The 14,729-nt window shown below is 35.9% G+C and overlaps 1 protein-coding gene across 3 annotated transcripts; it reads right to left on the bottom strand.

Annotated features, from left to right (window-relative positions):
* Positions 1–966: 966 nt before the first annotated feature.
* Positions 967–9,068, bottom strand: LOC140885546 (uncharacterized). Of its 3 annotated transcripts, none has more exons than XM_073292531.1 (13): positions 8,541–9,068; positions 7,603–7,719; positions 7,309–7,495; positions 6,948–7,114; positions 6,688–6,862; positions 6,158–6,219; positions 4,486–4,567; positions 3,216–3,273; positions 2,994–3,094; positions 2,883–2,921; positions 2,610–2,693; positions 2,463–2,533; positions 967–1,381 (listed from the first exon to the last, which is right to left on the bottom strand). In XM_073292531.1, exons 1-13 carry the CDS (start codon positions 8,876–8,878, stop codon positions 1,252–1,254), a joined length of 1,611 nt encoding a protein of 536 aa, XP_073148632.1. In that variant the 5' UTR covers positions 8,879–9,068; the 3' UTR covers positions 967–1,251. The 3 variants fall into 3 exon arrangements, with proteins under 3 accessions (XP_073148632.1, XP_073148639.1, XP_073148640.1); XM_073292538.1 differs by having other exon boundaries at positions 6,688–6,844; XM_073292539.1 differs by lacking the exon at positions 2,883–2,921.
* Between the last annotated feature and the right edge of the window lie 5,661 nt (positions 9,069–14,729).

The raw sequence follows: 14,729 nt of genomic DNA, 5'->3' as shown, positions 1-14,729 counted from the left end.
GCGACCAATTTTGTAACCAACATAATGAGTTCAATATTGTACACGATAAGAAAATGGAGTATCCCATGTGCTTGTTGCACATGCTCTTTCTTCTAACCACACAATCGAATATTCCCATTCCTTTGTTTATTTAGTGTATTTGTAAACGAGGATTTCACAGTCGTCTGTTAACGAAGCTAAAATTTTAATTTTTTGTTTTTTTTTTTAAAAAAACTAAAACCTAACTAGGACATAATTCCAATATTTGAGGGAGTGTGTAAAGGGGTACCATTTGTTATCAAAAGTCACAGACGTTAAGGAGTGTTTACAAAAAAAAATTATTATTTTATAGAAGGCATTAAATTCATATATTGTGAAAAGAGGAAAAAAATCGTAAGTGGATATTATTTGTATGTTTGATAACAAAAGTGAAAAGTGATAATCCAATGTGAATAGTATTTAATAAATTAGTGATTCTGTTAATTTGTTATTAGAATAATTTTTGAAAAATCAAAATCACCATATAACTAATTTTTAGATTCCACTTAAATTAAGTAGAAACTAGCGCTGAATCTAAGTTTAATAAACATTCAAAAGTAAATTTTTTTAAAACTAAAAGTCAAAAATCAATTATGTCTAGTGTTCACAAACACTCTCTTAATGAACTTGAATCGGACGCATGTTTCAATTTCTTTTGTTCTTTTTGTTAGTTTTTGAGATTTCTAACTTTCCAACAAGCAAAATTAAATCAGCAACTCAACCCCAAAGAGGTGTTCTAGTTGATGAAGTAGATAAATACTTGGCCAGATGTCAGAAGTTCGATTCCCCCTATCAACACCTTTTTGGACAAACCTGTATCACGGGACTTGCATAGCGCCGTTTACCTAGCTATTGTAGTTTGCAAACTATTGCGTTATTTCGGATGTTTACCCAATACTCACCAAAAGGTAGCGACTGCGATTCCCACGTCATAAAAGAAAAAAAATCAGCGACTTGGCAATGCCACCAACTCTACTTTTATTGACGGTTATCACCACAACAATACATTATACATTAATATGGCCAACCCTTTTCAAATAAAAAAAAAAGGATCGCTTCCCATAACTTTTCCTCTCCCATTCCCGGATTATGTAGCATTCAATAAATATAGCTATATATCACATCTATGTAGCATTCAATAAATATAACTATACATCATATCTTCCTACCTCAAGCGAGAGTAGCCGGATACAATCCGAGGAGTGGTGCCCATTGTCTCAAAATTAAGGCAGATCAGCTGCTATTCTGAGCTGGTTGTAAGTCAGGTCTATCCTCTGAATCTTGGGAGGAGGTCAGAATGTTTCTTAAAGAGCGATATTGTAGTCGAACATTTTCACCACTCTCAATAATCTTGAGCAAGTACCTGCAACAATAAACAATATGGCATATTTCAAATTTTCTCGATTAGTAGTTTTCAGTCAGCTTCCACAGTTTTTTTTGGGTAACTTATTCAATAAAAATATCAGATTTTGCTCCACTTTAATTACAATCAACTCGCAAAGATTTTTAAAAAATTGGAGTTGATATAGTGTCTACGATTTGATATTTTCAGAGTTCACCTGAATTACTTAAGATTCTAAAGAAGGCTGACCAAGTGATTTTTATAATCCATCCTAAATCGCAATTTATTCTTTAAATGTGGATTTTCAGACAACGAATTTGATCAATAAAAAGCCAGCCAATCCTCCCTTCCAGATTCCATGCTCTTCATAATGCTCATTGTTTTGTTTAATTACTGATTGTAAGCAGAAAGAAAATTGACATCTCCATAAATTTCATGAGTTAAAGCAAGGAAATCTCGACTTGTGGCCTGTGGAAGCATATCACGTGGCAAACAGAAACAAGGTTATGCCGAATAATTAATAAATGAGAATTTCGAGGCAAAGCATCAAAACATAAATACATAATATCGACCTGCAAATACAAGAGAAAATTGAAGTAAAGAGAAGAAAACCAGAAAAAGAAAACATAGAATTAACAACAATAAGAACCAGTCCCTTTTTTCTCGAAGCTGAGTGAATGAATTTGTACCTTTTGTTGCATACTGAGTTTTTAAAGGTAAAGATTGGTTTAAATAGCACATGAACCGGTTTAAATATCATATGGACCGTATTCTAGGTCACCTCTCAATAAAAATGACAATCAATGGTTAATTCTTCGTAAAGGATCAAAGTTTTACTTGTATTATGGTGGTATTCGAGTTTAAAATTGAGAAGTTTGCCTAGGCTTCACATATGCTACCAATTGGGTACTTTAGTGAAGTCCCTACTTACAAGCAGAACCAAGCTGTCATCCCCATCAAGTACGTTGAGATTCAATGTATGTAACTGAATATAGGTAAGTAATTAAACCCTTCCATATAGCACGAGAACAAATCATTTTCAACAATCTAAAATGATACATAAATCAGTCTCATTTATAGGAAGCTCGTTTAAGTAACTAACCAGCCATTGAGGCACTGTGATGTGATCACTGCTTCCTTGCCGACAAACTTATCAGGAGTTCGTCTGTTTCCCTGCAATGGCTGGTCCTTTCAACCATATGTTTCAAAACAGAAAAAGATTAATGCAAGTTGATTGGGAATTATTTACCTTAATAATGACCTTTTCATTTACCGAGAAGGGATAATGTAGAGCTCTGGGTGATCCATTTTCTACAGTAACTTCACCATTTTCCTGAAGGGTTGACCGTTGAAGAAATGAGCATTTATATATGTAAATTTTCCAAAGAGCATGGAGTCCCAATATTTTAATCGAGTGAACTTCTAAATTTTCTATCACAGAAGTTGCATCAGAAATAAATGTCTGAGCAACAAAGGTATGAGAACAAGCAGTGGATTAATAAACATAAATAAATACACATACAGAGAAGCTATACTTCAAGTAGCTTGACCAGGCAGATCCCTAAATACTTGAGCAATGGTTGTCAGCATAATAAAACAAGTTATTACAAGCAGGTGAGCAATTAAAGCTTACCCTGTGCTCAATCCCTTCTTTCCTCCGTTTGCGTAGAGCCGCATTATGAAATAGTCTTCGATCATCTTCTTGCTTCACTGCAAGAGCTGCAGCTCTCAAGGCTGCCAAAATATGGGTCAGAGATCACCATCTTGAGCTTGAAACAATGAGAAATTTTGATGATCAAATGTTCAAAAGTCATGGTAGAGCGAGAGGAAGGCAGGATAATGAGCCAGGTGATACCGTGATTTGGGATCAGTGACGCAGCCTTGATTTCAGTATTGCAAAGTGTACATTTGGACTGTAATACAAACACGGTGAAATTATAATTATTTCTTGTCCAAAGTTAAAGGAAAAAGACTGCCAAAAAAACTTCTAAATACAATGTGAGTGCCTTTATTGTGCTACAATTTTCAAGGAAAACAATTCGAGATAAAATGAACTTAAAGGTTCGTCTAATCAACTCTCAAAAGTCTCAAGATGCTGAAGAGTTGTTCCCAGTTAAAGTGCCACCAAAAACCTTGGTAAAAATAGAGATGGCTGATGAATTTTTGGAGTTCTCTCTCTTTCTTTTTTTCCTGTTTATTTTTCATTAGAATCTTAAAGCTAAAAGAATGCTGGAAAATTTAGAACATCATTCGAAGCAAGACAAAGAAAATAATCAAGAGCATTACATTGTCATCTTGAAAAACAATTCTACTACTTCTCAGTTTAGGTCCATGTTTATTCAATAGTTTATGGACTTCTCTTGCGGATCATGATGATGTCAGTTTCTTTCCAAATGGGTAATGTGTTTACTTTCAATTAAACTTTCATAGAAATATGGGAAGTTATTAAATAGGAATAAACTTATTCAAACTGAGTTATGCTAACCACTAATGAATGCATTAGAGAATCCTGCCATGATTTAATTAAATCCCTATTGATTTTCATTTATAAAGTAGAAAAATTAACAACATAGTGCTAACCAATAGATCCTAACTTCCCACTTAATGGATTTTTGAATGCATATGGCAGCAAACTGCTTTAAAATCAAAACACTCTCATTTCAAATTAACTATTTTTTAAAAACTTCCAATTAGTTCAAATTGAGTAACTTGAGAACCTCAGGTCCTCTCGAGAGGTACATAATTACAGCATTGCCTGAAAAGCTAACCACACTGAACATTTATGAAAAGTAGCTGCGCCATTTCACATATTTCAAAATGTTGGGAAAAGATCCACTTCTAAAATTAAGTGTCTTTATCTTTGAAATTTCCGCATCGCTACATGTTAGGTGAAGCCGAAGGAGAGACCTCAAAGCCTACTCTGATGAAAAATTCATTGATTAGTAGAAACAGCTTCAACCAACACGTACCTCAGCAAATAGTGATGTGTAGCAATTCAAATAACTACTTCCATTTATGCTTGTCAATTTTGCGCCATGATTATATACTTCTAGTCCCAAGCACATGAATTGTCAGATGCTTTAAGTAGGAAACAAAAAGAAAGATCAACAGTTGGTTTCACTTACAGTTTCAATCACTCTTCTCAGCATCAGACCACCAAATGAATGTCCACAAGACACAAGCATAGCATCATCAAGGAATGAACCACTGGAGATTTATCGATTTTCAAATAGAAAATTTATGATCAGCACATGCAAGGGGCCTATCATAAATAACATTTATGATCAACTTATGAATATGCCAAAAGGCAACACGGAAGTATCTAAATTAACTACGGTTTCATGCAGTATTCCAAAATAAAATCCCTTGGAAGAACTGATTCTCGACAATTTTCTCCTCAATTGGTAGGTCAAATTTTGAATGCATGTAATAACCCAAATCCTTATTTGAATAAAGCATAATTTAAGTCGTGATAAAAGCATTGCTAATGAATCGGTTAATTGAGGATCAGTATGTGGGGATCCACCGACCAATCTAATTCAGATTATCTTATCCCAACCAAGATGGCAATCAATATTCGTCTTAATTCTCCAGTTCTTTGCAAATTATACCATAATAAAAATTTATTAGTTTGATTTGATAGGACATGTTACTAGATTTTATATTCTCAAATTGTAAATTATTTTAGGGTCATTAACTGGTCTTCAACGCACAAAACGATCACAAGATGTTGACAATACAGATGTACAATCTTGCATAATATTATCTATAATATTATACATAAAATGATATTGGGATGTGATCCTAATATATAGTGTTCTAAAAAATGCAAAAAAAGTGTGGATTAAGCGCGAAGTGTGAAGAAAAAGCTTTGAACTGCACAAAAGCGACGAAAAAAGCACGATTAAGCAAGAGCTTTTTAGATAAATTTTAAGTTCGATTTTAATTTCTTTTTTGAATTTTAAGTTCACTTTTTTTATTATTATTATTATTATTATTTTTATATATAAAGGTTAACTTTTAAATTTTAAATATTGAACATTTGATAAAAAAATTTGATTAAAAACCCTAAAATACCTTATTCCATGGTTATTCTAGACTGTACAAAAATTTGTAAAATTTATGCATTTATTCTTAAATTTTGTATGTTTATGTGGTTTTTTTTCATCTATTGATTGACTTGATATAGTTAAAATTACAGTAAAAACCAAAAACTTTTTTTCGAGATTAATCTCGTACTAAACCCGCTTAAGCTTGTAAAGCATGAAGCTTGACCTTTTCTGCTTCTTGGGGCTTTGAGCTTTTTAAAACCTTGTTAATAATACAACAAACTTGAGAGTAAATTCAAAATTTTATAACATTATAAGACATGGATAAGGTTATTTATTATTTTACATTTTTACTATAGTATCTAATTCACTGCTTACTAACAAAACATTTTACTGATAGACAACTCAAAAATAGAAAACTACCACATGAGCTCCATGTGTTCATTGGTCATGACTCATGACATAAAAAAAAAGTAGAAGATCAAGTTTGTGGTAATCTGAAACCACTAAAACTTCTCCAAGCAGCAAACATAGTAAATGTTAAAGTTTTGTGCATATGTTCGGTTTAAGCAAATTATAAACTAAAAATCTATAATGAACTGAAAAAGAAGAAAATCCTACCAAATCGCACCACACGCAACCAAAACTATTCGAATTCGAAAGATGAAAGTTGAAACCTTTTTTACTAATATACATTTATAGTAAAAAAATGAAAACAACACATTCTGACAAAGTCATTCTAACTTACGATAATGGATCAGACAGAACACTTCTCAGTGATGGTTCCCTGCTCAAATTATCTCTAGGAACCTGTCAGTGCGATACAAAATTAGAACTAATCACATATTATAGTTCAAAAGGTGTTATATTGGCACAAACGAATATTGTCTATAGTATTAGCATACAACAGATGAGGCTAGACAACTAGAGTACAATCAAGCTCAAAGAGTGTATACCATGAGCATCTATGAAAATTGAAATGAGGAATAAGATATCTTTTGGGGTCAAATACACTTATCGAAATTTGAATGTCGTAAAATAAAACTGGAGGCAGAAAAAACATCGAGTATTTAAAGCTAATAATATGCTATGAATTAAATATAAAATCCAACGACTTATGTTTCACAACTTACAGATTGTCAAACTTGAAAATTCTCTAATGTTTTAAATTTGACATGAAACGAATATGAGATATGACCAGCCTAAGATTAGATAAACAGAATAGTTTATTTAATTCATAATAAACTGCTTTAAAAAAATTCTGGGGACAGTGCTTACACAAACATCATCAATATGGTTATACAGAACATCATCCTCAGCAGAAAGGTCATCCATAAATCGGCTTACAGAGATTGGCACAAAGCGTTCAGGAATTACATTACCCGCTGTAGCAATTGAAGAGCAATCCAATATTGCAGTGCATTGCGGCATTAACCTAAAAGCCAGTGCTGTCCTAGATGGTAGTTAGTCAGGCTCTCAGTAAAAAAAATCTCCAGTAGAAAATCACAGACAATCTAACTATTTCCTAAAAAGCATACCTTCCACCACAAGATGCTGTCAGAGAATTATCAGGCACAGTCCTATATGAAGCAGCGGGCCTAAGGCCAGCAGTGATGTAGCTGAGAGCCTTCCCCGTAAGCAATAAAAGATCACCAGGTGTTAAGCCGCTATCTGCCTGATACCAACTGCCATTGGGGTCACACACCTATGATAAGAAAACGAAGGAAAAGATATGTTAAGAACCATAACACTTTCAATCCACAAAATACGATGAGGCCCTGAAATGTGAAAAGGCCGTGAACCAACGGGCATAATAGAAAGATCTAAAACTACATGTCTACATCCTTAACAAAAACTCAGCATGTTTTAGCTCATAAGCATAAATAAATAGAAGAAAACCTGAAGAGCAGAGGAATCTGAGGAAATTAATGTTAACAAACCCTTCTCCACTTCACAACCCAATGAACTCCCTCCACCGACAACAGATTTTCCTTGTGAGTATGTTTGAGAGTATGTCGCAACAAGAACTGATGAGGATGGCTCATTAGCAGGCAACGGGCTATCATCCAGCAAATGATTAAAAGCACTGCAGATATTACATAAAGTGGTAAGTACAGAGCGAAAAGGATGATTATAATAGTTGAACAGTAAAAATAACAATAAAAGAAGAGAGATCATAGTCATGGTTCACACTCGCTTCGCAATCGAAGATGCCTTGCGATTGCACATAAAACAGCCCGAGCCGCCTTTCCCATGCATCTAAAAATGTCAGCCATGCATGGAGGAGATGAGTCCATATCTTCCAAAGGCCTATTGCATAAAATAGTAGTAGTAGTGTGTCAGAACACCAACCCAAGGACAAAAGCAGACCAACACAGAAAAGAGAAAAAGGCTGGCAAATTTAAAGCCAATATGCCAAATTTAAAATGCAACTAATTAACAGCTTGAGTACACAAATATGGAATGTGGAACAATTATTTCAAAAACCAACTGATATGCCAAAGGGGGTGAGTTGCCAGACTCCATCACAACAGACATAAATGGTTTTCAATGTCCCAATGAGCCCTTTGGAAATCCAGAGAGTAAAGCCTAAAATTCAACTGTTTTGAAAATTGTAGAGAACTCCATATTCAATCTAAAATGGAATCTACAATGATTTCTTTTTTAAATTATATATCCTCATCAAATCGTAACAAAGTCCCGATTTTTTAACAATATGAAAGCTCTATAAATGGCTACTAAGGGCTCAAAAGTAGCTTCTCTGCCTCTGCTTTCCATCACACTCTAGTGCTCTTAAGCCTATTGGATGCTGCCAAATGCAGCAAGAAGTTCAGTTACTTAACTCATTTCTGAAAACGATGTATCGTGATCAATGATTATACATCCTCCTTTCATATAAGGTGAAGTGTAATCTCACAATTGTAACAAATTAGAGAGATTGCTTGCATTAATCTCTAAGAAGCCTTATTACTCAAGCCAGAACGTAAAACCATCTGTGATCTTCCCAATAATTGGTGCCCCTCCAACAGAGACTTAAAAATTCCCTTAATTTAATCATAAAAGCAAGTATTCATTCTAATTCTAATTGATAGAATTAAGAAGAAGCAAAGTGAAAACATATATGTCATCACCTTCCAGCCCTATAGGTATAAACCCCTCGAGAAGCCTTGCCAGTTTGGGCCCTCGTCCGAAAGTAGAAGCGTGCAGACTCGATGACGCAGCGGATCAAGGCAGCATCATCTGAGCCTAGTACAATAACTGCAGCGTTCATCCTGACAAGGGAAGAGGACAAGGCGTCGATGGCCCTCGAATAAGGCCCCACAGGAGCCCCATCATACGCCAAAATGTCGGACAAACGAATCCTGGCGAGCCCACCTGTAGACGTGGGGTCGACAGACAGCAGAGAATTTTCCAGATTGTGATTGTTGGGGGACCTAATCGTTGGATTCGGATTATGCTGCTGCAACATCGTCGAATCAAAAATCACTTCCGGAATCTGAATTCAAATTTCTCAATTAATCTTAATATATATGGTCAGAGGAGAGGAGAATAGGAGAAGATTTGGGGAGTGTGATTGTTTGTCTGAGAAAAGGAGAAATCCAACACACAGCAGCAGAGGAGGACGACACCTCACAGGAGAGAGATTTGCGAAAATGGAAAAATTAAGGATATGACAATTGAATACTGAATGAAGTGAATACCATGTCAAAGTAAAATTAAATAAAAAAAGGGTAAATTTTTCTAAATTATCTTACCGCTTAATTTGGTATTTACTAATAAAGTATATTAGGTTAAATTATAGTAAGTGGACACAGAGTGCAAGTATCTGTAATCAATTCTCAAGATTCAATTATTTTACTTAATCTACACAAAAATAATAAAGAAGGATGCAACAAATTAAATAAAAATTTAATTACTAAAAATAATAAAAATTAAAATAATTGAAAGATAAATATAATTAAATTGAGACAACCAAGACACACGCAGGTATCGAACAAATCATGTAACATATAGCCGATTCAGGACTCAGATTTAATCTTAGATTACGAGAATTCTCCTAACTTGTTCAAAGGTCTATTTCTAGAACAATCAAACCTACTCAAATATTGACGAATTAATTCTTCTTAATTCTAATCAAATTTGAGTGCATTAAATATTTGTGAAAATTCAATTTTCACCTAAAACCGCACACTGAAACCGAATTTTATTTCTAATCGGTTTTACCAACCATGTGTTGACTATCAAAATGATCAAAATCAATTCCTCCTCTGTCGACTTGGAACCGATTAACATGCGAGCAAACATTTGATCAGGCTATCCACAAGACAAATATGAATCTAACAATTAATAAAATAAAATCAAGTCTGAAAAATCTCAAATAAACATCCAAGTTTTCTACATAAATTTGTTCGGCTCAATCACGCTGTCTTGGTTGAAGAAAATCTACTCAATAATTGAAAACAATAATTCAAAAATAAATGGAAGAAGAAAACAAAAGAGAAATCTTCTCTCCCAAGCCTTGTAGCCGCCTCTCTGTGTTTTGCACGATCTGGAACCCTTATTTTTATGATAGAAACGATATTTAAGTGCCCACAAATCTCCAAAAGACAATGTCCAATCCGAGCAAGACTTTACAAAATTAAAAACTCTGTGCGCGCTTCTCGCTCGAGCTGAAATAATGTGCGCTCGAGCGAGGCAACTTTTGCTCCGTTAATTTTCTTTTCCCGTTTTTCTCGCTCGAGCGGCAACAAGTTGCGCTTGAGCGAGCAACACTCTGTCTCGATTTCTTCACAACACAGATCAAGCGCAGCTGGGCTAAATTGAAGCGCTATCGCGCTTCTTTACTTCCAACCGCGCTAGTCATGCGCCCTTTACAAGCGTAATCGCGCATCTCAAAATCCAACAGCGCAGCTCATTAACGCGATAGCACTTTTCTAGGTCCCTTCGTTAGAGCGATAACACTACTTTTAGGGCTCTTCGTTAGAGCTGTTGTTTAGCAGCTCTATCCAACATCTCTACTTTTCATGCCTTCAATCCTTCAATCTCTTCTTCTTTCTTTTCTTTTCTCTAAACTCTTTTGATTTCCATTTTTCCTACAAATAAAATCCGGATAGTGAAATACACATAAATGCAATAAAACACATAAAAACACACAAAATAATATGAATGCACACAAAATAGACATAAAAATATCACGAACTAATGCACACAAAATGCACTCATCAATACCACTATACTTAAACCTTGCTCGCCCTCGAGCAAGACATGCAAAAACAATATGCAAACAACGACATAAGTAAGAATGAATCATGAACAAAATAAACTCAAATAAGTTCCAACTTCAACAACTAAAAACCACAAATACTTCTGATTGTCCACAATACACTATCAGTTTAACGTAAACGTGTGTGTGTGCCATGTCATTCCAGTTCATGCAACTTCAAAAGAATCTGTCCTAAGAATGCTTACCGACCTATGACAAATCAGTGCAAGTGTAACACTCTAGCACTCTTTCATCCCAACCATCCCAAACAAAAACATGTACTTTCTTGAGATTAATTACAAACTTCCGGATTTTGCACCCGGTTTTCATAAGCCCCAATAATTATCCGCAAACTTAGCTATAACTAAGATAGGATTCAAATTTCAATCCTCTCGTCTATAGCCCGGATGGAGCTACAATCCCATTTAGCCCGCAAACTTAGCTATGAAAGAATGATTAGAATTTCAATCATTTTCCATGCCCGGATGGAATTGTTATTTTAAAATTTTCAAATTCCTAACCCAATGGAATCCACATACTTAGCTACGAACAGAGGATTAGAATTTTTCAATCCCTTGCTGGTAACCTGGATGGATTTAAATTATTATTTTTAAATTTTTTTTTCTAGGTGCGCCCAAGATCATACATGCAATGTTATAAAATCACCGGTAATCCAAAGACACTATCATGATCAACAAACACCTTGTTGGAAAAAAGTGTTCAGATCAATCAGAATTGATACCCGGTGCAGCGGAAGTTTTAAAATTTTATATGGAACGATTCCATATCATGGGTATCTTAAATAACAATTAAATTTTTACCTTGAATCTCGAAACGAGATTATGGACACCAACAGATAACTCTTCTCTTGTTGTATATCCCAGGAACTGATGGACGAACAATTCTTCAATCAGGTCCACGAACAGAAGTTTAATCCCTCTGATAGACTGCACTAAAAAGTCTATCAGAAGTTTCTACGATGAGAATTAACGAATTTGATCCGTTAAACCAGACTGCAAATTCAAAATTCACAGGCTGGATTTTCTGACAGAGAGAGGAGAGGGGCGGCGGCCACTAGAGAGAAAACCCTAGTGTTTTCGAAAAATTATGCCTTGTTCTCTTCAATTTCTGTACTGCAATAACTTATTTATAATGTGGGCTGCTAACAGCTTAGGGCCCATTAGTCATAAGTTCAAGCCTGACAAACAAAGCCCGCATGTTCAGAAATTAATATAAAATTCATCATGACTTCGATTGATAAACCGATCTCACCAATGTGCACAGAAACCATTTCTGCACCTTTTAAAGTCAAGATAAATTTACTGAATCCGAATTCAGTGATTTCCAAAAATGTCCATCCCTATGTCATTTTAGGAAATCTTACTCCTCTTCTCTCATATAAGAAGTCCTACTTCTTTGTTCATTAAATTTAACTCTTTAAATTTAATTATCTCAACGGGGATTAAAAATCCATTACTTGTGTGACCCTCAATGGTTCAGGGATACAGCTAGCCGTGGGCTCACAACTACTTGTGACTCGGAACAACGATTTCCGACTTGCCCATCGAATCATTGTAAGAGCGCCTAGCAACATCGTCCCATGATTCCCTAGGTATCACTGATAGTGCCTGCAAGACCCAATAGATTTTGGTTAGCATACAGTACGGTCCCTTCATCCATATATCCCGATCGAATCAACAACCATTGGTAAATCGAGAGTCGTTCGAGATTCGATAACTATGCAATGCATCTTGAAGATCAAATAGTGACATCGCATGTGCTACTAAGAAACCATTTCTTAAAACACATCATGTACTCTGGCCAGAGATTCGTCACACTAATATCTCCTCAGATTGCATAGGATATCCACACTAGCAAGTATGTGGTGAATCCTTGACAACAAAGCATCGACTCCTATATGTGTCATAACTGTATCCAATCCCGACACCTGATGACCCCAATAGAGTCGGTAAACGAGTCAAAGTACAGTACTAGCATATAGAGTCTCAATGATGTTTCAAGTAGTAAGGATTAATGGTGTACAACCAAAACCGCGGACTTTATCCACTCGATAAGTGATAACCACTTGGAAAGTCCGGATAAAGTAGTTCGATCATTCATCGTATGAATATCCATTTGCATGCTTTGAACATCTCTATGTTCCATACCAATGAAACGTGGTACTCGGCATCGCAAATGCTAGTCTCAATCTCGAGCGATCCTTATCCTTATTAACGGACGGCTCAATCGACTAGAAACTATTTAGAATATACAGTGACTATAAGATGTGTTTCATGATAGCCATCCTCATGTGCCACCACATCTTACATACACTATAGTATATTCAAGGTCTTCATCTAAACATCTTATAGTATGTCACAACATAATATTATGATAAAAGATAAAGTAAATGCCATTATAAAAGTGTAAATTATATTAAACAAAAGATTATTTATACATAGAGTCATAAAAGCCCTTATCCACAAGTTGGCTCACCGGGCACCCACTCTTTCAATCTCCCACTTGCCCTAAAGCCAACTAGTCATACTACGTAGTCCCATTGCTTCGCGATGTTTGTCAAATAATGGTCCTGGCAAGGGCTTAGTAAGTGGATCAGCGATATTGTCTGCAGAGGTCACTCTCTCGACAGTGATGTCTCCTCTTTCCACGATCTCCCAGATGATGTGGTATTTTCTCAGTACGTGTTTGGATCTTTGATGAGACCTTGGTTCCTTTGCCTGAGCAATGGCACCCGTGTTGTCACAGTACACCGGGACTGGACCAACAGCTTCAGGAATGACGCCCAACTCTTGGACGAAATTCCTCATCCAAACGGCCTCTTTAGCAGCAGCTGATGCCGCAATGTATTCTGCCTCAGTGGTGGAATCCGCTGTGGTGTCCTGCTTGGAACTCTTCCAAGAGACAGCACCGCCATTGAGCATGAACACAAATCCAGAGGTTGACTTCGAGTCATCCACGTCACTTTGGAAGCTAGAGTCGGTGTAGCCTTCCAATCTCAATTATCTTCCTCCATATACCATGAACATATTCTTAGTCCTTCGTAAGTACTTAAGAATGTCCTTCACGGCTTTCCAATGCATTTGACCGGGATTGGCTTGATATCTGCTCGTGACACTCAGAGCAAATGCTACATCCGGTCTGGTAGATATCATCCCATACATGATACTACCTATAGCTGACGCATATGGTACATGTGTCATTTTCTCTATCTCTTCATCAGTCTTGGGACACATGGACTTGGATAGAGAAACTCCATGACACATAGGTAGATGTCCTCTCTTGGACCCATCCATTGAAAACCTTTTCAATATGGTTTCGATGTAAGTTGATTGAGTGAGTCCTATCATTCTTTTAGATCTATCTCTATAGATCTGAATTCCTAGAATATAGGATGCCTCACCTAAATCCTTCATCGAGAATCTACCTGATAACCATATCTTTGTTGACTGCAACATCCCTACATCATTCCCAATGAGTAAGATGTCATCAACATAAAGTACTAAGAATGTCACAGCATCCTTAACTACTTTCTTGTACACGCACGGTTCCTCCGGGTTCTTGATGAAACCAAAATCCTTTATTGTTTCATCAAATTTTTGGTTCCAACTTCTTGATGCTTGTTCGAGACCATAGATTGATCTCTGAAGCTTGCATACCTTATGCTCGCTTCCCATGGATGTGTATCCCTCAGGCTGCGTCATATAGATCTCTTCCTTAATGTTTCCATTAAGAAATGCTGTCTTCACATCCATTTGCCATATCTCATAGTCATACCAAGCAGCTATGTTAATAAGGATTCTTATGGACTTGAACATTGCAACTGGTGAAAAGGTTTCATCATAGTCAACTCCTTGTCTTTGAGTATAACCTTTCGCCACCAATCATGCCTTGTAGGTCAATACCTTACCATCAGACCCAAGTTTTCTCTTGTAGATCCATTTACACCCTATTGGAACAATTCCATCGGGAGGATCTACTAAAGACCAAACTTGGTTTGTATGCATCGAATCTATTTCCGACTACATAGCTTCAAGCC

This window comes from Henckelia pumila, chromosome 1, assembly GCF_033568475.1.
Source record: "Henckelia pumila isolate YLH828 chromosome 1, ASM3356847v2, whole genome shotgun sequence".
Lineage (NCBI taxonomy): Eukaryota > Viridiplantae > Streptophyta > Magnoliopsida > Lamiales > Gesneriaceae > Henckelia > Henckelia pumila.
The sequence above is the reverse complement of the archived record's forward strand: the minus strand, read 5'-3'. Positions and strand labels throughout refer to the sequence as shown.